Source organism: Cnephaeus nilssonii (assembly GCF_951640355.1).
Source record: "Cnephaeus nilssonii genome assembly, chromosome: 7".
NCBI lineage: Eukaryota > Metazoa > Chordata > Mammalia > Chiroptera > Vespertilionidae > Cnephaeus > Cnephaeus nilssonii.
In genome coordinates this window covers 71309653-71322758 of record NC_137078.1, presented here as the reverse complement: position 1 = coordinate 71322758, position 13106 = coordinate 71309653, and the positions used below count along the sequence as shown (strand labels likewise).

Genomic DNA, 13106 nt, shown 5'->3' with positions numbered 1-13106 from the left:
CACGGGCCTCCCATGTCTGCCTCTGTAATGAGGGGGTTGTTGTGCTGGCCTAACGGGGTGGAGGAGGTTTTGTTAAGGGGGAGTGTGGCACAGGTTGGGGTACATAGTAAATGTGGTTGCTGCTGCTGCAGTCCTAGTCTCCCTCCGGCACACATCTGCCCCATCATCGTTTATTCAGATGGTGCCGTGCACCCAAAGCTGGACCAGACCTCGAGGAAAGAGCAAGTAGGCCAGTGCCTTCCAGCCTCACCTCCCAGGACTCTTCACATTTGTCCCTCCCCTTCCTGCCTTGGCCTCCTCCCCCCAAGGACTGGCCATAGGCTCTGAGGAGACCCCATGGGGACCTACTGGACCGTAACCTCAGGGCCAGAGTCCCCCTCCCAGGACGTGGGGTGAGGAATGGACCTCAGCTCCCTGCTGGCTGGCCTTTCGAGCTGGCCAAACATAGAATTGTTTGACATCTTGGAGAAGGGTCTGGCACCACACAGTTCTCCCATCCAAATCATTGTTGCAAAGTTAAGTTAAAAGTGTACAAAAATGGGAAGCTGATCCCCGAATGGCCTGCCAGACTGCTGTAACCCAATATATTTTACCCTTAAACCAGAAATGTGTTTGTTTAGAAGCAAGTCACTGGCAAATGCCAAAACTGGAGGCATTTCCTCCCCTGTCCCCACCCGTGCCTGCTCCCCAAAACCCCTCCTTACCCTTTGTGTCGAGATCCTTGGCCAGAGCATGAGAAACCAGGGCCTCCTACTCTTCGGGCCATGTCAGCCCCAGGGAGGAAACTTGACATTCATTAGGCACCCACTGTGTGCCAGTTCCTGCACTGGGCACGTCCTCTTATTTACTTCTAACAGCCGTTTGTGGTGGCCCCATTTTAGAGAGAAGGAAAATGAGGACAGAGGTGGGAGGTGACTTGCCCGAGTTTGAGGCTGTTGGTGGGGCCCCAGCACAAACCTCAGCGTGACCTCATGACCTTCAGCTTAAAGCAGGGTGTCCCACAATTTGCATGTGAAGCAGCGCCCTCGATCCTTCCCCAGGGCCCCGGCAGAGCCACGTCGTGCCCAGCCCCAGCTGGCACCGTGCTGGGCTCCCCTGAATGATCTCGCTTAGCCCTGCTACCCATGGGCGAAAGGCTCGGGGAGGGCGGATTCTGACATCGATCCAGTGCCCGGCCCTCCCCCAGCCAGAGCTTGAAGGGCCCTCGGGCTTGGCCTGGAGGGGAAGAGGGTGCCCGCTCCCCGGCTCCAGGATGGCTCCCCCTGTCTTTCATCTCCTGCCCTGGGTTCTGTGAGCTGCACGCAGCAATAATGGATTGCAGTGGACTTTTTCCAATTAGGTCCTGACTCTCCCCTGCCTGTCACTATAAAACTCCAGATGGTCTAGCACTTCACGGTTCCCGGGGTATTTTCCCCCGTTATTTTCATCTTGGGTAACACGCCCCACATGTGGGAGCAGGCCCTTTCGAGCCTCTGCGCCCCGTGCCTCAGCGGGCTTTCTTCTCCGCTGTGCCGCCTCGATGGTCCTTTCGGGCGGTGGCATCGCCTCTCGCAGGGCCAGGCGGAAGGAGGGCAGCCTCTTTCCTGCGTTGGCTCTGCCTGTCATGGCCTGGCCTTCGCCTGGGAAGGGAACGGGGCGGTGGCCCGGCTGGAAATTGGTAATGGCCCGTGAGAGCCAGCCTTGTGTTGGTGCTTCCTATGGGGTCCCTAAGGCAGTGCCAGAGTGGGCAGGCCACATGCGGACAGCCTTGCACGCTACTCGGACCTGATGCCAGATCCCAGCTCAGCCACTTACTGGCTGTGTGGCCTGGGGCCAGCGATGTCACCTCCCAGAGCCTCAGTTTCCTCATCTGCAGATGTGGCTGGGCGAGAGCCTCACCAGCAGGGCGAGCCCCCACAGCCCCACCCCTGAGAGGTGCTGGGAGGGTGCCACCCAGCCACTTACACCACTCCGCATTCCCCCCAGTGTCACCTTGGGGTAGATTGTAATGTTGACGCACATTAAGGTAAGTAATGGAAACCTGACACCCATTCTTACCTTGTTTCTGGACTGTCAGATGTCCCTTCTGTTTTGTTCCCCCTCCCTGGGCACCCCCCACCCACAGTAGCCACCCTCTGTTACCTCTGGCACGTGAGCCTTGGCTTCTGGCCACACAGGTCTGTCGTGTGTTTGGTTATTGGAGCCAGAGCATTGCAAATCCACCCTGAACAAGAGGTATTTCTCTGCGTGGGCACAGATGGCCTGAGGGCCCTGGGCCACGGGATGCTACATGTACCGTGGAGTTCACAGAGAGCACCCCCCCCACACCTGGGCACAGGTGTGCCCTGTTACAGATGAGGAACCTGGGCTCTGACAAGTGAGATGAACTTGCCAGGGCCATCCAGTTGGGAAGCGTGGAGGCCAGACTGGCGTCCAGACGGCTCTGCTGCCGAAACACAGCAGTGTGGGAGGTGGACAGGACAGGCCCCACCCGCCAGAGGGGGCTTGGACAGACCCGTAGGTGCACGTCTTTGGTCTGGACACCTGACACCATGTGGGAGTGGGTGGGGAGGGGAGGAGGTGGACAGCGGGAGTGGGTGGGGAGGGGAGGAGGTGGACAGCGGCTGGTGCCGCCACTGTGTGAGCAGTGCTGTGGGAGTGGACCGGGTGGATGAGAAGAGCAGGGGCTGGCGTGAAAGATGTTTAAGAGGTGGCGTCGCCCTGACCTGGCGGCTGGTTGGGTGTGGGGGCCTGGGAGGGGGAACAGGCTCCTGGCTCCGGGGGAAGGTGTCAGGTCAGGGCTGGGGAGTCCGGCACGAGTCCCCCAAGTGAAGAGCTCAGGTCGCCCCACTTGCTGGGCCACGTCAGGGATGCGCAGGATGGTTCCTGTAGAGTCTTTTGGCATCACCACCCATGGGTTTGAATGGAGGGAGCCCCCAAACTCCATTTCCACTCCCACCTCTCCTCTCTCCGCTTCCTCCACTCTGGCTCAGCAGATCCTTAGTGTCTCCAGAACATGCACCTCCTTCCCTGCCTCCTGCGCCCCCCTCGTGGCCCCCTCCCGCCCCCCCCCCCCTGTTTGTCTAACCACCAATGGGGAGCCTTTTTTCTGCCAAGGGCCATTGGATATGTATAACATCATTTGCTTAATACAATTCACTTAATATAAATGTATGTTGCCATGAAAAAAGCTCCTACATTTATTGAATTTCAAGTCCCGCCTGTGGTTGCCTTGGCAGGGCCAGACCCAATGATTTCTCAGGCTTATACGGCCCGCGGGCAGATGTTCCCCACCCCTGGCCTAAGCCCTGCCTAGGCAGCAAGGCCCAGCTCCTCCAAAGAGGTTTTAGTGGCCCCTGGGCTCCCCAGCTGGTAGCCCTGTGATCAGCCCCTTCTTAGGTCTTAATACATTCTCTCTTGTTTTGTGGTCTTTGTGCCCTAAAGTCTCAGCCCCCAGCTGCCAAGGGGCAGCTGAGTGAGGCAAGAGGATATGAATCAATGAGCAAAAACATGAGAGGTTAGTGAGTGGGTGAAAGAAGTGGGCGGGTGGAAGGATGGAGGGGTGCATGACAGGAGTGAGGAGGGCAGGTGACGAGGTTGGGGGCCATGGAGTAGAGTGAATCAGAGACTTTTAGAGCCACAGCTGGTCCAGCGTTGCTGCCTCATGTTGGAGATCGATGGGTTACTTCTTTCTAGAGAAGATGGCAGGTCGGACTGTGGCTTAGTCCAGGCTTCGTGCCCTCGGGCACAGTGGGAGCATTCTCCTCCCTGCGCCCTGCATACAGATACCCAACCCTTGCGATTGGCGGGGGGCATCCCAGGAGGTCTGCTCTGCGGAGTTGCACACCTGGGCACTGACAGCAGGGAGGAAGGGTCTGTCCAGGGCAAAACCTGCCCTGGGACCTCCGGGGACGGGGGTGGGAGAAGAATGCCAGGAAGGCCCGCCCCCTGGTGCAGCCTCCATGGCAGCGTCATTACACCCTGGGTCACAGTGGCCTTGCCTGAGGGACCCATCCTCCACCCCTTACAGGGAAACTGAGGCCCCAAACCAGGGATGTGCCTATTGGCTCCATTTCTGTTCTAATTCCACATTTTCTAATTCCAAATTCCACATTTCCATTCTGGCAGCATCTGTACCCCCATAACACAACAGTGGTGGGGCCCTCTCCCTGCTGCCCACCCAGCCCCCACACAGCTGATGGACGGAGCCCCTGCAAACCATTCCCACCCCAAAAGTCTGCCTCGCTCTCATTGGACATGGAGGCTGCTCCTGGCAAGGGCGTTAGGGCAGACCAGTCAGTGGCCTCTGTTCTTTAGCTCTGTGGGTCAGTGAAGCCTGAGGTGAGCGAGGACAGCTCAGGTCTAACTGGGGAATAAGGTGAGGGGTTAAGGAGAAAGAGGTGGAAACAGGACATGGGAGCCCATCACGCCACACGCCCCCTCCACTGAGCAGAGGGGCAACAGGCCTGGGCGTGGCCACCCCAGGCAGAATGCCACTCCACTGCTTACTTGCCCTGTGACCTTACAATATTGGGCAGGAACTTGGTGTCAAGATAAGCACTTCCTGTGCATTATTTCATTCAGTCCATGTTTGGTAGAACTCACCTAATTTTATAGACGAGGGAACCGAGGCTCAAGGAATTGAAGGGACTTGCTTGGGATCGTTCACAAGTGGAGCCGCCAATCCCAAGCCCAGGTCAACCAACCCCAGAGTCTGTGTTGTAACCACGGTGCTGGTCCCCCCTGCCCCCACCTCTTCCTGACCGTGGGGAGGAGTGCTTCTCACACGGGCCGAGGAGAGGACAGAGATCGTGCGAGCGACACCATCGGGCCGAGCAGAGCCAGCACACAGTGCTGAACCCAGGAATGTTCCTGCCCTCGTCCCTGCTCGGTAGCCCATCCGTGTGGTTGTGGGATGGGGAGGACAGCAGGGACCACACACCCACAGGGCCCTGGCATGACTGGGTTACTGGCCCTGAGGGGCGTTGCTCTGCCAGAGGTCCCTGCAGCATCCTCACCCAGACCAGTCCCGATGGGCAGCACCCTCTTCCACCTGCTGCTACCTCTGGTTCTACCTAGAGAGACAGCCCCCACCCCCAAATCAGGACAGCCTGCTTCTTATACCCCACGTGCAACTCCGCTCCGGGAAGTATCGGGGGCAGGACGAGGCACGGGCACGGGCACAGGTGTGGGGTACCCTGATGAACACTGAGGGAGGAAGTGCGCCCACAAGGGCACATGCACCCCCAGGCCCCGGCACCCCTGTTCTTACCCCCATTGGATGGCATGTCTAACCCACCCTTTGCTCCCTGGTTGAGATGCCAGTCCTGCCCTCAAGGAACGTGGAGAGCAGACCACAGTGAGTGTGCAGGGAAATCCTAACCCACGTGTGCAGGGTGTGGCCAGGGAGGGGCCGGGAGGTGGGGAGGTTGAGCAGAGGGAGTAGATGTCTGCTATGTGGAGGGAGGGAGGAAAGGGTCCAGGTGGAGGGAGCAGCTCAGCCAGGCCTGGGGCGTGCTGTTCAGGGCAGTTCCGTGGCTCACTCCCTGCGGCTACAGCGTGGCACCTGGTGTATGCAGATGAGAGCGGGGTCAGACGACTGTGAACAAGCTACAGGTCCAAGGCTTTTGAAAAATGGATGGCTTAAATTGTCAGTGAGTAGGAAGGCAAGGTATCTGAGGAGGGGCTCAATTTGGTCTGGGAGCAACCGTGCTGGGACAGAGGGCTGGCCAGACCGGCTTACAAACCCTGAGGGGAGGAGATGACATACTGATCTTCAGAGTCAGCCCCGCCCCCCCCCCCCCCCCCTCCAAACTCAGAGAAATCACACAGCATGTGAGAAGTTATTGCCCTTCGGCTTATTGCCCTTCGGCTTCAGATGTCCTCCTCCCGGCTCGGGCCAGAGAGGAATAAAGGGATGAGCTGAGCCCCCCCCCTCCCGCCCCCATTGGGATGAACTTGGCACAAGGCCATTGGGGGAAAGCAAGGGGAGCAGCCTGTGGCCTGTTTACTCCCAAAAAAGGATTTCCTTATGGTTGTCATTCATGGAAAAGGCACAACATCTGGAAGTAGGGAGCGGAGCAGCCTCTAACATCCAGCTGTGGGCTGCTTGCCTTGGACCAGCCCCCAAAGAGCTCGGCCCGCACGTGTGGCCGGGCTTCGAGGGCGAGGTGCGAAGGGAGCTCGCCCAGGCTGGACGTTGTCTCTGGGTCCTGTCCTCACCCCCGGGGCACGTCCGGCCTGGCTTCCGCCCCACCCCGCCACCTCTGCCTCGGGTCCAGCCCCGGTGACCTTTATCTATGATGCCACACCTGCCTCTCCCCCCCAGTCCCCGGTCCCCTCTCCCAGCCCCCGTCACCAGCAGCCTGTGTGTGTGTGTGTGTGTGTAGGGGGGGGTCTTCCTCAAGTGCACGTCTGACCTGTGTCCTCCCTTCTCAAGGCGCTTTCATGGGCCCTGTCCCCAGGTGGAGTCCTGCTGTCGGAGCCCCCACTCTCTGGCCTCTGATCTCCTGTAGGCTTCTCACCCACTAGCGCCCACCCCACACTCTCAACATGTACTCTACACGCAGCCACAGAGGGGCCTCCACGGGACTCTGCCCTACCCGCACTGCGTGCCCCGCGGCCTGCCTCCCCTCGGCCTTCCTCTTGGTCACCTCCTCTTCCGTGGTGTCCTGGGCGTTGCTCAGGGCTCAGCTGGGATTGAATGGGGCGAATGCACCAGTGTTGGCGTGACTGACTGCGTGTCTCCCAGCACATACCGCCCCCCATTCAGTGACGCCCCTCCGACCCCGCCGCCTCCGGGACAGCTGTGGCCGTGTGTTCTGCTCCGAGGGTGTGCGTGCCTCCCCGGGCTCCGCCCTCCTGGGGAGGGGACCCACGTCTGGGCTCTCTCTGCCTCCTCCTCGCAGCACAGGGCTGGGCCGGTCTGTCCGACCAGCAGCCTGTATGGGAAGTGACCAGGGTGCTGTACTGCCAGATGGGGACGCGGACCTCTCGGGGCTGAGAAAACGGGCTTTAAAGTTGGGAGACGGGGGCAAAAAGGAGCCCAGTGCCCAGCTCAGAAAGGGGAGCCACGTCTTCCAAGTGTGGACAGCAGGCGCTGTCCGCTCCTTCCTCCCGCAGGGCAGCCCGAGCGAACCCTTGTGGGAGCACTAGCCCCGGGGACACGCTGCCTGGCCCAGAGGCGTGGGGTACGGGGGTCCTGATCTGGCAGGCAGCCCAGTCCTGGCCTAGGGGGTGAAGCCCACGGCTCCAGAGAGGGAACTGGCCTCCTCTGGTCTTATCCTCCTCAAGGGTCCCTCCCCCTGCCCGGCGCCGGGAAGGCAGCTGCGAGCAGAGCCCCCGGGCGTTGGCATCCGACGGGGCCTGCGTCCTCTTTGCCTTGTCCCAGCCCTGTGGCCAGCACGGGAAGCCTCGTCTGAGAGGGGGTGTTGAGACCCCACACTTCGTGGTTGTCAAACACCCAGCACCAGGCCTGCAGGGACCGAGCAGGTGCGGGTCAGTGTCCGTCTCCCCTCACCCATGGCAGCTCCGCGGGGACAGGACAGGACGGCAGTGGGGGAAGCAGGAGGGAGCAGCCAGTCCCGGCTGAGGAACCGGGTAGCCCGCCTCCGCCAGGTGTATTGGAGCTCCTCTGAAGGCTCGGGGGGCACTGGACGGACTGTTACTAGAGAGAGGACAGTCCCTGCTGAGGGACTTGGGCGAACAAAGGCTTGAAATGGCCTGGTGGCTCCTGTTGTTTGCAGAGTGTGGGTGGGAGCCAGGAGGGGCAGGAACGGGTGCGAATGCCAGGCCCAAGGGGCTTTAAGCAGAGCACAGGAGTTTCTGCATCAGAGCCTTCCTCTGGGCGGCAGGGGGAGAGGAGGGAGGAGGTTAGGAGTTAGGGGGTTCCAGGGAGAGTCGGGCCTGGGCAGCGGCTGTGGACCAGGGCAGCCTGGGGCCACAGGGGGTGCTGCGTTGGGTGCTCTCCGTCCACCCCACCCCTCTCTGACCAGAGGCCTCGGGGGTTTGTGCTGCACCCACTGCACGTCCACTGCCCAGCATGGGGTCTGGTATGTGGTGGGCATTGGACGGCTAAACGGCCAAACGATTCATCAAGGACACTGAGTTTACCGTGTGGCCGTTGTTCTGACGGCGGCCAGTGTTGGTGCTGCGCTCGGTGGACAGAGCCCCTGACAGCCAGGGTCCTGCCCCTGGGCCTCTCCTATCGCCCTGAGTGGTGGCCACAGTCTCACGTTTGCAGGCAAGGACTACGGCACAGGGAGGTCAAGGGCTGTCGGTCCAGGGCTGTATGTGCTACAAGGTGCCCTGCCATTCGGCCGTCCGGCTGGTCTGTGACGGCAGCCATGGTTTCCAGGTGCCACTGGGGCAGGGCTCCTTCCAGATCCACAGACGGAAAGGCCCCTGTCTTCTGCAGCCCAGAGGCCATTTTAAGTCAGGGTGCCCTTTTTCTGGACCTACCAGGGCTTCCCGGAGAGAGCCTGGGCCCTGAGCACTTCACGGGGAGCTAATCGGGTGCCTGGAGACCTCGGACAGGAAGGGCGGGGTGTGCGGATTGAGGAGGGCAGAGGATGCTGGGGGCATGTCCAGGTTGGGAGGGGGGCCCCCCGGGGCTGCAGAGCGCCCCTCACCAGCCTCTCCCACAGTTTGAAGGCTGCAGCAAGGCCTTCTCGCGGCTGGAGAACCTCAAGATCCACCTGCGGAGCCACACGGGCGAGAAGCCATACCTGTGCCAGCACCCGGGCTGTCAGAAGGCCTTCAGCAACTCCAGCGACCGCGCCAAGCACCAGCGCACCCACCTCGACACGGTAGGCCCGAGGGAGGGGGAAGGGGAAGTGGGGGGACGTGCACACTCCCACACTTGTCTGATGCAGGCGGGAGCCGGCAGAAACCCCACCTTCATCCCGGAGCCCCACTGACATTTCGGGCAGGAGGACAGTTTGGGGAGAGAGGGAAGTCCTGTCATTGGGGGGTGTACTGGGTCCCTGGCCTGTCCACTAGTGACCGCCCATCTCCCACTGTGACAGCCGAGGTTTCTCTGGACATTGCCCAGTGTCGTGGGGCGGAGATAGTAAAGTCTCCCCCAGGTGAGAACCACTGTGGGTTCTGCCGGGGCACCAGTGTCCTTGCACCTCCCAAGGGAGAGGTGGGCTCGCCATCCCACGTCCTGTCGCCAGGCCTGAGTGATCAGCCACCCCCAGAGCAGGTCCTCCCTGCTCCTCCCACCCCACTCCCGCTGCGGAGACAGGCTGTTCTTTACCCCTGGAGCCCAGTGGGTGAGGAGTTGAGGTGAGCATGGCTCAAGACTCCCCATCACCTCCTTTCCCTTGTTTGTGCCAGACAGTGGGGTAACCTGCAGCTTTTCCCAGAGCCGTCCAAGCGTGCGCTCTGTGCCCACAGCGCTCGGCGGTTCAGAGAGCCCTCCCTATGGCCTCCCGTGATCGCACTGAAGGCCAGTCAGGGGTCTCTGACCCATCTCCCAGGTGAGGGAAGCGGGGCTCTGGGAGCGTCAGTGCCTGCTCAGCGCGAACGCGGCAGAGCTGACTCGGGGGCGGGCCTCATATAGTCTCGCAGGGCCTGTGTGAGGGGGTGCACAAGGCCTGGGAGGACCCCAGCCCCTGCATGCCGCAGAAGGCGGGTCTGCAGCCAGAGTCCACGTCGGGGCCTCCTGCCTGTGTCCCTGCTCTTCATGCACATGTTTGGGGAACTCTGCGGGTGGGGGCCGGGAGACCTGAGTGGCCGTCCAGCTCAGCCTGCCCAGGGCACAGGTATGCAGATGAGGAAACAGCGGCCCAGAGGGCAGCCGGCCCCTCCAGGGTAAGCCGGAGGCCGTGAAACGGCAGAGGTCAGAGCGGGTCCTTTCGGTCCAAGCCCTTTCTTTTATAGCTGGGAAAACTAAGACCCAAAAAGGATGGGGGATGGCAGAAAACAGCAGGGTCCTGTTTGGGTCCAGGTGGGGACCGAGGCAGCATGTCCTACACCTCTCCCCTCAGCCCCCAAATCACACAAACCTTCCCCCACAAGGTGGGGTCCATGATCCCCATGTTGCAAAGAAACAGAGACTCAGGGAGATGGAGGCATTGACCGTCACCCAGCGGCCAAGTGGCAGAGCTGGGATGCAGCCCGCGTCTCTCTTACTCCACGCCCAGTGCCCTTGTTGGGGCAGCAGGGGTGCCTTGTTGGAGCTGAGCAGACAGGTCGAGCCCTGTCCCCGACCTGAACCCGACCCCCCACCCCTCCCTCTCAGGCTGCACTGACACAGGCTATGTTGGGGACATGCAGGGAGGAGGGGTACCAGCAAACCCCCTGCTGTCATTACCTTCTCGTATGCCTAGCCCTTGCCCTTGGGGCCCAGCCAGGCCCCTGGTTACATCTCCCAGAGGCCACAGGCAGTCCCAGTAGCACCAGGCCTCTCTGCACCCCCCTCCCAGGCCTGGCAGTGTCCCTCCAGGCCTCTCAGGGGTCACCCACCCTGACTTACCCCCTCCCTCCCTCTCTCCCTCTGCACTGCATTTCCTGGACCCAGCCCTGAAGCAACAGGCCTCTGGCCCCCACTTGGCGTGTGAACAGCTCGGGGCTAGGTCAGGTCAGGCCCGAATGAGCCCTTATCTTGGCCTTCGTGGCCCCAGAGGGTCCTGGGGAAGCCCTGGAGGTACAGCCGCCAAGCCCGGCCCCTGCCTGCGCCCATCCCCTCGTAAACATCCCGGGCAGCTCCGCAGGGTGAGGCTGCTTCCCCAGCACCCGAGGTTCAGAGCCCAGAGGGTCAGCCCCGTGGAGTCTGGGTCTTCTTTCCAGAGGAAACCCGGCCCCGGCCCCACCTCCCCTCGGGCCCCAGAGAGCATGGATTCTCTCCATGGGCGGGAAAGTGGTGGGACAGACTGGAGGGGACCAGCCTGGGTCCTGACCCTGGCCCTCCACCTGCTCCAGGGGTCCAAGGAATGCCCCCTCTCCTCTCCGGGCCTCAGTTTCCTCAACCACCAACCTTGCCAGAGAGAGATGGGAATCGGCGGCAGTGACGGGTGTTTAGCCTGATGCACCGTCCGCACTGCAAATATGAGTCCCTCCTTTCCTGTCCTATGACGCCCTGACAGAATGCTGGCCAAATCCAGCTGTGTCCCAGGCACCCAGATAGGGTTCGGTTCTTGACTGCACAGACTCCCTAAGTAAGCCACTGTCCTACTCTGGCCTCAGTTTTCCCATCAGCAACATGGGCTGGTCACCTCCTTTGCCCACTTCTCTGGACAGTTCAGGGCTGCGGATCAAGAGGCGTCACCGCCTCAACCTTGGTTTCCTCATCTGCAAAGTGGAGAGGCCTCTCCCAGGGTCGGTGTGAGCCCGGACGAGCGGGGACAGCCGGTGCGGTGCGCACAGGGGCCTGCGGGAGGGCGCTCGCCCTGGAGCACGGTTCAGGAGCTCAGGCAGGAGGCTCTGTGCGCTGCACGGCTCCTCCTCCTCCTCGCAGCGGACCCTGAGAGCCCGCGTGAGGACCCAGGCTTTGGAGCCGCGGCCGGGACTCCAGGCGGGGGACTTGGCTGCGGCGCGGGCACGCGCAGGGTTTCCTGAGGGCGCGTGGGGGAGCTGGGCCGGAGGAATGTTCTGCACACGTCAGGCCCTGGAAAAACAATCACGGAGATGGGCCCGGTGCCCTCTTTCCGGCAAGTGTGCCGCACACACGGAGCTCTGTTTGTTTGCTTTTTGACAAAAGCGTGTGGATTTGTATCAGCGTCCCCAAGGGACAGCGCCTGGAGCCGGGCAGAGCAGAGAGCAGGAGAGAAAGACTCGGGAGGGGCTGAGGCCCGTGAGAGAGGGGCTGTGTGTGTGTGTCTGTGCATATGTCGGGGTGGGGGTCAAGCCTACGGGGAGGGGCCCTGTGTCTGTCTGTCTGCATGTGCATGTATGTCTGCATCTCTGTGAGGTTGGGGGCGGGGGGGAAGGTCTGAGGAAGACTGTCTCCCTCCCACCCCATACCTTCCTTTCAGCAAGGCAAGCCGCTCACTGCCCTGTCTCTCTTTTTGCTCTCCTCCGTTTCTTTAACTGGCAACTCTCCGTGGCAGCACCAAGGTATGGTTGTCTCTTTCTGCTTTCCTCTCCCCACGAGGCCAGCCAACCTCACCAGGGTCCAGAGGGCAGGGTTACCTTGTGGGTCGGCGGGCACAGCAATCCCTGATACGTAATCCACCTCTTGCAAACATCCTCCTGTCCCCCTACCAACACTGAGAAGTCAGAGCCACTGGATGTGTTAAAAAAGGGAAGCCCGGGGAGTTCGAGCCCAGTCGCCGCTGGAGTCCCCAAGCAGGTGCTGTGGAAGCCCCGTGGGGGGGCCCAGAATCCAGTGATGCCCACAGAGCCCTGCCCTGGGTCCGTCCTGGGGCCTGAGAGGAACCGGGACCCTCCCTGAGGAGGAGGCTGGACAAGCCCAGCAGCGCAGTGGACGGTGCCTCCGTGGGGAGCTCGGGGGGTGGAGGTGGAAGGAGAGTCGAGGAGGGCTCGGCGGGGAAGTGATGGGAGCCAGAGGCAGGGGCAGCAGGAGGAGTGAAGACTGGAGCAGGGCCCAGGTGACAAAGGGTCTTTGTGGCCAGAGATGGGCTGTGTCCGAGGGCACCAGGGGGTCATGGAGGGTTTGGAAGAGCAGGGCCAGCTCTGTGGGGGGAGGTTGGAGGCACAGAGAGCAGGTGGAGCCCAGGCGGGAACCAAGGGAGGCCGTGGGCATGGATTTGTTCAAGGAGAGCGATGGGAGCCCCGAGGGTAAGGGGCACAGAGGGCGCAGATGCTCAGCCGCCCCAGGTCTGTGTCTGAGACCCACTTCCCTCCTGGCCTCCCATGATGGTCGGGGAAGGACCAGAGAGCAGTCTGGGACTCTGGCGCCACTGCCAGGGGTGGTCAGCTGCTGCTAGCCACGGGTCCTGCCATACCCCCGCCTGACCCCATGACCGTGCCCCCTTGCCCCACGCTGTCCCTCTCTGTTCCCCTCTCCCCCTCCTCCTGCTCCTCCTCCTCCTCTTCTCCAAGGCAGCCACCACATGTCACTCTGTGTGCTCTTGCTGCCTCTCCGCAGCTCTGGGCTGCGAAGGGTGTTTTTTCTTAGAGCCGGGGTGAGCTGGGAGGACCCTCAGTGGGCCCCATTCTTC

The 13106-nt window shown here is 61.7% G+C and overlaps 1 protein-coding gene across 4 annotated transcripts in view; it reads left to right on the top strand.

Moving 5' to 3' along the window:
• The window catches only part of GLIS1 (GLIS family zinc finger 1), a 218912-nt gene that overhangs the window by 190572 nt on the left and 15234 nt on the right, over positions 1-13106 (top strand). For all 4 annotated transcript variants that reach the window (XM_079778050.1, XM_079778049.1, XM_079778052.1 and 1 more), the window contains one exon: positions 8625-8786. In XM_079778050.1, the coding sequence (XP_079634176.1) occupies positions 8625-8786 (162 nt within the window). The remainder of the gene's footprint in view (positions 1-8624; positions 8787-13106) is intronic.